The 8336-nt window shown below is 32.3% G+C and overlaps 1 protein-coding gene and 1 long non-coding RNA gene across 5 annotated transcripts; one reads left to right on the top strand and one right to left on the bottom strand.

The window, feature by feature from the left end:
* Positions 1-239: 239 nt before the first annotated feature.
* On the bottom strand, positions 240-2465 carry LOC108450085 (probable E3 ubiquitin-protein ligase XERICO). 3 transcript variants are annotated; one of them, XM_053030894.1, is made up of 3 exons: positions 2093-2465; positions 958-1408; positions 240-849 (listed from the first exon to the last, which is right to left on the bottom strand). In XM_053030894.1, the coding sequence occupies exons 2-3, from the start codon at positions 1308-1310 to the stop codon at positions 807-809; spliced, it is 396 nt and encodes a 131-aa protein (XP_052886854.1). In that variant the 5' UTR covers positions 1311-1408; positions 2093-2465; the 3' UTR covers positions 240-806. The 3 variants fall into 3 exon arrangements, with proteins under 3 accessions (XP_052886854.1, XP_017603024.1, XP_052886853.1); XM_017747535.2 differs by having other exon boundaries at positions 240-646; positions 758-1408; positions 2093-2262; XM_053030893.1 differs by having other exon boundaries at positions 240-1408; positions 2093-2274.
* A 2658-nt stretch (positions 2466-5123) lies between these two features.
* Positions 5124-7115, top strand: LOC108452720 (uncharacterized). 2 transcript variants are annotated; one of them, XR_008285437.1, is made up of 3 exons: positions 5124-5625; positions 5701-5771; positions 6879-7115. It is a non-coding gene; the product is annotated as an uncharacterized LOC108452720 (long non-coding RNA). The 2 variants fall into 2 exon arrangements; XR_008285438.1 differs by adding an exon at positions 5879-5922 and having other exon boundaries at positions 5124-5771.
* The last annotated feature ends 1221 nt before the right edge of the window (positions 7116-8336 follow it).

Raw genomic sequence — 8336 nt, 5'->3', positions numbered from 1 at the left:
GAAATTTTAACAGGAAAAAGAAAAGAGCATGTATTACGTACCGGTCGAGACAACACAATGTTCGGTAGAAAGTGCTAAATTATGCCAAGGTTTTTTTTTTTTTTTTTTTTGGCTTCCGTTTCATGTTCCGATTTTGAACACAATTTCTTTCAGAATAAATTCAAACCCTCTCTTTTATCCCATGAAAAATCCAATTACGTGTCTTCAAATGTTTGAGAAATGTCTGAGACAGTGAAAACTTTGGAGATGGAAGGCAAGGGCTAAGAGTTGATAAAAGGTAGTTTTTTATGCCTGAAAGACCAAACATCTCTTCAGGCTCTTTCCACTGCCCAAAATTAGGCATGAAAGTGGGTTGTACCAAACGTGTGACATAACTGTTTTTTCTCAAGTGTTAATATGAGTGATAGCTCAGCTCAACCTTTTTTTCCACTTCATAACACCATATAAAACATAAATTGCAAGAGATACCATAAAAAAATAACATCAGAAACCTGACATTATCATATTACACAACAACAGCTACAGCCATTACAAGGCAGTAATCCTGTCTGTCAGCAGATTTTGATTCCACTAATCGAAAACAGGAGACATAACAAAATCTGGATGAACCGAACATAAGTGAGATGAGCATACAACTTCAGAAACCCTGAAAAAAGTATATGTACATTCAGTAACAAAAACATCACCACATCTCGCGGGTAATAACCCCACTCCGCTTAACGCTAATCCGAGGGCGGCATCGTTTCATTTAAAATACCTGTACAATAAACGCGCTGTACATGGAAAATTCGAAAATCTCCGCACGCTCACCAAAAGTAGGCCGGATCGTCTTCGGGCAGCAGAGCGTTCCTGCAAAGAGGGCATGTGACATTCCAATAGTTCAACCACTTTTCCAAGCATACCTTGTGAAACAGATGACCGCAGGACAAGCGGTTAATCTCTGATTCTGGCTCGAACCTAGTCAGGCAAACTGAACAGTCATGCTCCGGTTGACTGCCGCTACATACCGCATCGTACCGGGTCGATGGCATCCTGCTCCGGAACTCTTTAATGTAACTATCAGCATTACCGATGCTGATGTCGAATGATACCGCAGGGATTTCAATAAGATCCGAGGATGGCGATGATGATGATGATGATGATGACGAGGAGGAGGAGGAGGACGAGGACGAGGACGAGGAGAGATGGATACCGATAATGTGAAGGATTGATCGAATTATGCCTTTAACCATAGATATGGATAAAGCTGTGTTTACCAAGAGTACACATAGCACTCCTTCTGATGGGGCTGGGAGACTTGAGAGACCCATTCTTTTATATCAAGATTAAGCTAAGTTTATTCGAACAAATGATTATATGAACTAGTTAAGGATATAAATGATGTCACTCTCTTGCAGATATATATGACCTGGAAACATAAAACCTCCATTAGAATAGCATTCATTGAATATAAATTCAATGCAAAAAACAAAAGAAGGTAATCAAGCTTTTAATTCACAAAACTCACATGAATACAACCTCAAAGATAAACAAATTGATGATCAAAGGTTTAAATAAAGAGTTTGATTCCAACCATATTGCCATGAATATTAAAATATCAAAGAAATTGAAAGGATCAAATCATAGTATGCGATTTTCAAATGAAAAGAATCCAACATGAGAATTGGGACTTGGCAGCCTAAAAAGCTAACATCCCCCACAAAGATCAATGGTAAATGGAACACCTTTCAAAAGCTTTCTCATAATTAAGATCTAGCCATGTTCAAACCTTGGTGATGGCGATAATCATGGCCAAAATAGGGAAAACAAAAAGGGGAAAGCAAAAGATATCATATTTCCAAATTGGAAAGATAAATTAAAAAGAAATATCAAATCCCAAATAGAGAAACCCAAAAAAAAACAGAGAGAGGAAATATAAACAAAGTTAAATGAGATCTAACATTTTCATTCATAATAACAAAAACCCCATAAAGTTACCCTTAGTATCTTTCCTTTGCTTCATAGTAAGAAAACCAACATTTCTTTAAACATAGAACTAGCAGCTTTAAAAGAGTTAAAAGATTTGAGTTTGTTCAAAAGCAAAGGAACTTACACAAAAAGAGGACAAATTTTCATGGGATCAGTGAAGCATAAGGAAAAGAAAACTGGGTTTTAACAGAAAGTAAACATGTAAGCTTTTCTGAAGTGAGTGATGGCTGCTCTGCCATCCTTCTCTGGTTATATAGCAATCCCCCCACCCTAACTCTAAAAACAAACTGTGGTTAGCCTTCCGGGTTTTCCGGACTCTATAAACCCTTTAACCATGGTTACTTTATATCATCAATATTTTTGTGCCTTCAAGCTTAAGCTTATAACTAAACTTTCTTTTCTTTTCTCTTTTTAACTCTCAAAAGAAAAAATCTTTAATTAGAAGTTATAGAATTGTAGCAGCTAAAAGAGGAAAGGTAAAAGAAACCATCCCTCACATTTCAAGATACAAAGTTCCCATTTTTTACAAAAAAAATTACTATTTTGAGAATGGAATCATTACTATTTTTAATAATTTCTCATAACAATTATTTAAGAATAGTGTTGAATGGATAGAAAGAATCATAAGTAAATGATGTTCCCCATCATTTGATTTAATGTATTACTGCAACATTTTTAACGAAATTCAAAACTTAATTTCAATAGTTCAGTAATGTTACTAACCAATTTGATCATTTGAGCAGCGATCTAGATAAGCAGCAGGCGGTGGCTTTCACCCACTAAAAATAATACTACTACTTCATAACCCTTATAAACTAATATGATGGTAATCTCTTAAAAATTTATATTTTATCTTTAATTTCATAATTGATTTTACCTTAAAATTCGAGTTTCCATATTTAAAGATAAAATTGAAAAAAATCATAAGATAAAAGAACTTTACTATGCATCAAATGATAAATTTTAATTTTAACATCTTACAAATTTATACTTTATTTCGATTTTGTAACGGTTTAAGCCTCAATACTGGAATTTCAATATTTAAAATAAATTTAAAAAGAATCATAAGGTAAGAGAATTTCATTATGCATCAAATGGCCAATTTCCACTTTAACCTCTTAAAAGTTTATATTTTATCTTTGATTTTGTAACAAATTGCACCTTAAAATTCAATTTCAATATTTAAAAATAAAATTGAAAAGAAAATCATAAAAAAAAAAGAAAAAAGAACTTCACTATGCATCACATGATAATTTACATTTCAACCTCTTAAAAATTTATATTTTATCTTTGATTCCGTAATGGACTTTGCCTCAAAATTCAAGTTTCAATATTTAAAAATGAAATTAAAAAGAATCATAAGACACGAGAACTTCGCTATGCATCACATTTTAAATTTCCATTTTAACCTCTTAAAAATTTATACTTTATCTTTAATTATGTAATCGATTTCTCCTAGAAATTCGTATTTTAATATTTAAAATTGAAATTAAAAAAATCTTAAAACACGAGAAGTTTGCTATGCATCACATGATAAATTTCCATTTTAACCTCTTAAAAATTCAAACTATATCTTTGATTCTGTAACAGACTTCGACTCAAAATTCGAGTTTCAACATTTAAAAATGAAATTAAAAAGATTCATAAGACATGAGAACTTTGCTATGCACTACATTGTAAATTACTATTTAACCTCTTAAAAATTTATACTTTATCTTTTATTTTGTACCCGAGTTGCCTTGAAACTTGAATTTTAATATTTAAAAATAAATTAAAAAAGTGCAAAACACAATTATTTTACTATGCATCACATGGTAAATTTCCTTATTAACCTCTTAAAAGTTTATACTTTATCTATAATTTCGTAACGGACTTCAACTCAAGATTCGAGTTTCAATATTTAAAAATGAAATTCAAAAGAATCATAAGACATGACAATTTCGCTATGCATTACATGGTAAATTTCCATTTTAACCTCTTAAAAATTCAAACTTTATCTTTGATTCTATAATGGACTTCATCTCAAAATTCGAGTTTTAACATTTAAAAATGAAATTAAAAAGATACATAAGACACGAGAACTTTGCTATGCATCACATTGTAAAATTCTACTTTAACCTTTTAAAAATTTATACTTTATCTGTTATTCTGTAACCGAGTTGCCTTGAAACTCGAATTTTAATATTTAAAAATAAATTTTAAAAAAGCGCAAAACACAATTAGTTTTCTATACATCACATGGTAAATTTCCTTTTTAACCTCTTAAAAATTTATACTTTATCTATAGTTTCGTAACAAACTTCGACTCAAAATTCGAGTTTCAATATTTAAAACTGAAATTAAAAAGAATCATAGGACACGAGAACTTCACTATGCATCACATGATAAATTTCCATTTTAACCTCTTAAAAAATTATACTTTACCTTTAATTCTGTAACTGACTTGGCCTCGAAATTCGAATTATAATATTTAAAAATGAAATTAAAAAAAATCATAAAAGACGAGAAGTTTTCTATGCATCACATGATAAATTTCCTTTTTAACCTTTTAAAAGTTTATACTTTATCTTTGATTCTGAAACCAACGTTGCCTAGAAATTCAAATTTTAATATTTAAAAATGAAATTATAAAAAATCATAAAACACGATAAGTTTTCTATGCATTACATGGTAAATTTCAATTTTAACCACTCCAAAATTTATACTTTATCTTTAATTGCGTAACGGAGTTTGCCAATTTCAATATTTAAAAATATATTAAAAACAATCATAAGACACGAGAACTTCGCTATATATCACATTGTAAATTTTCATTTTAATCTCTTAAAAATTTATACTTTATCTTTGATTCTGTAATTGACTTTGCCTCGACATTCGAATTCTAATATCTAAAAATGAAATTAAAAGAAATCATAAAACACGACAAGTTTGCTATGCATCACATGATAAATTTCCATGTAAACCTCTTAAAAATTTATATTTTATCTTTGATTCTGTAACTGACATTGCCTCGAATTTCAAATTTTAACATTTAAAAATAAAATTAAAAAAAGCGCAAAACACAATTAGTTTCCCATGCATCATGTAACGCCCCAAAATTTGATAATTTGTTTCTGTAAATAATTAACACACAATTGAGTATTTGCTTTAGCGGTTATGTGTTTTGGGTGTGTGTGTAAGGTCCCAAGTTCAAGCCTTAACTTGGGCAAAATTTTGTTTTTAAATGAACAAAGCCTTACTCTTGTCCAGTAGGCTTAAGTTTAAATGTTAGTAAATTAATATAAAAATGGGCCTGTTGGTTTGGTGGTTAAGTGGAGTGTCAAGTGTGCTGAAGATCTTGTGTTTGATTCCCTGCTTCAGTTTTTATTTTTCAGTGGTTATAGGGAGGAGTTTGAGTGGCGTTAGAATTCTAAGTAGTGGGGAGTTCATAGAGAAAATTAAGGGATTGTGGTTAGTGGGAATTATCAGAATATTTTTCTGATTGATTTCTTTTTGGCAAAATTTGACACATTCTCTCCTTTCTTCCAAAATTCTGACTTTTGATTATCCTCTCTCCTTACCGAATTTTCATCTTGTTCACATCTGTTCTTTTCAATTTCTTTCCTATTTCATTTCTGTTCTACCTCTGTCTGGGTCAACGACTGTTTTGCACATTCAGTAAGTTTTAGTATTCAATTGGTTTAGACTATTCTTTTGTATATTGATTTAAAAGGGGTTTCGGCTGGTTTATAGGTATTAACCGAGGGGCTGGTGATCGTTTCTCAACGGTTTAAGAGGGTTGGACTTCTGTTGTTCGAACGAGGGTAAGTGATTGTCGATTAATTGATGAGTATCTCGATTGGGGGTTCATTTTGATTCGAACCTTTAGGTTTCAGAGGGCTATTAATCCATGCTTCTTGGTCAATCTTAGGTTTCAGAGGGCTGGGAGACTATATTCGTATCAAAGGAAACTAGGTGTGTACCTGAAAACTCAGAAAACGAGAATCGGTGAAACTGTCGATGCCATACAGGCGTGTGGTCGCCTGTGTGGTAGGCTGTGTGGCAGTACACGGGTGTGTGATCGATGAGCCAGGCCGTGCACGCAAGACACGGGCGTATAACATGGCCGTGTAAAGGCAGGCGAGGCCATGTGCGAGACACGGGCTCGACCTATTAGGCCGTATAGGCCACACAAGCGTGTGGAATTCTGGGACAGGCCGTGTGATCCACACGATCAAGGCCAATTTGGGCCGTAAGGGCCACACTAGCGTGTGGGCCCACACGCGTAGGCCATATGGGCAAGTGAGCCCAATTTTCTGAAATACTCCAAACGGTTGCTCGGGTCGCCCAAGTCAACTAAGACCTGCTGCAGGGTCAATGAGAGTTACTTGACCCTTGTTTTCGTGATTTGATTATGTTATATACGTGCCTTAGCATGCACACCGATTTGTATGTATGATTTTTTAATTGTATATTTGCATGTCATGTATTGTATGATGCATTACATCGGGGTTGGGTTAATGTATATGGAGGAAGTGTTCTGAAAGGCTCCTAAGCCTGATATTTTGCAGCATAGCTTTAATTATCTGATTATGTGTTGTATTCGGTACAGCATGGTGTTTAGGGATTAGTGGGTTGATTTTATCCCCACATGGTGTGTAGGGTTGGACGGAGTTGGTGTGTAGAGGCTGGCGGGTAGGACTCTGTTTAATCTGTTCTATTCTACATACTGTATCTGAGATAGGCCAATGCCCTAATAAATATGTCTGATTCTGTATCTGAGTGGGCTAAGGCCTACACTGATTTCTATAAGGGGCTCCAGCCCAGACTGATTCTGATTATAATCTGATGTATGTCTGTATACGTGTTTTTCTGTGGGGATTACATACTGAATTGCGAAAACTCACCATTTTCCTGTTTAATCTGTGTAGGTAATTCCCAGACTTGATAGGTCGGTGCAGCGGAGGACTTAGCAAGGGCCACACAGTTTTCCATTTGGACTATTTTCTGTTTACATATGATTTAATTTATATTTGGGGAAAATTTGATGTAATTAAGGCCTTTACAGATTTTTGCTTAATTTGGGATTTTGGAATGTTTTACAAAACCACCACGGATACGAAAATGTTTTTAAAAGCTTCCGCGTAAAAGTAATATTTTAAATCAAATCAATTAGAATGCGTTTTCCCGGGCTAAATACAAGTTAAAAAGTGGAACGATTTTAAGGTCTATGCGGTTTCAAAAAACACTCTCATATGACATCGCCAAATTCGGCCATAAAGTCTAGGCCGGGTTTGGGGTGTTACACATCACATTGTAAATTTCCATTTTAACCCCTTAAAAATTTATACTTTATCTTTGATTCTGTAATCAACTTGGCCTCAAAATTTGAATTTTAATATTTAAAAATGAAGTTAAAAAAATCATAAAACACAAGAACTTTGCTATGCATCACATGATAAATTTCCATTTTAATCACTTAAAAATTTATACTTTATCTTTGATTCTGTAAACAATGTTGCCTCGAAATTAGATTTTTACTATTTAAAAATGAAATTATAAAAATCATAAAACACAAGAAGTTTTATATACATCCCATGGTAAATTTCTATTTTAACCACTTAAAATTTATACTTTATCTTTGATTCAGAATCGACGTTGCCTTAAAATTAGAATTTTAATATTTAAAATGAAATTAAAAAAACATAAAACACAAGAAGTTTTCTATGCATCAAATGGTAAATTTCCATTTTAAACTCTTAAAAATATATACTTTATCTATAATTCCGTAACGAACTTTGCCTCAAAATTCGAGTTTCAATATCTAAAAATGAAATTAAAAAGACTCATAAGACACGAAAACATTGCTATGCATCACATGGTAAACTTCCTTTCTAACCTCTTAAAAATTTATACTTTATCTTTGACTCTGTAACTAACGTTGCCTTAAAACTCGAATTTTAATATTTAAAAATAAAATTACACAAAGCGCAACACACAATTAGTTTTCTACACGTCACATGGTAAATTTCCAATTTAAACTCTTAAAAATTTATACTTTATCTTTGATTCTGTAACGGACTTCACCTTGAAATTCGAGTATCAATATTTAAAAATGAAATTAAAAATATTAATAAGACACGTTAACTTCGCTATGCATCACATTGCAAATTTCTATCTTAATCTCTTAAAAATTTGTACTGTATCTTTGATTCTGTAACCAGCTTCACCTAGAAAATCGAATTTTATTATTTAAAAATGAAATTAAAAAAATCATAAATCACGAGAAGTTTTTTATGCATCACATGGTAAATTTCCATTTAAACCACTTAAAAATTTATACTTTATATTTGATTCTCTAATCGATGTTGCCTCGAAATTCGAAGTTT

The sequence above is a fragment of the Gossypium arboreum genome, chromosome 7 (genome assembly GCF_025698485.1).
Source record: "Gossypium arboreum isolate Shixiya-1 chromosome 7, ASM2569848v2, whole genome shotgun sequence".
Lineage (NCBI taxonomy): Eukaryota > Viridiplantae > Streptophyta > Magnoliopsida > Malvales > Malvaceae > Gossypium > Gossypium arboreum.
The sequence above is the reverse complement of the archived record's forward strand: the minus strand, read 5'-3'. Positions and strand labels throughout refer to the sequence as shown.

Coding starts and splice junctions, on each gene's coding strand:
- LOC108450085 (XM_053030893.1), bottom strand. CDS start 1,310: ATGGGTCTCTCAAGTCTCCCAGCCCCATCAGAAGGAGTGCTATGTGTA.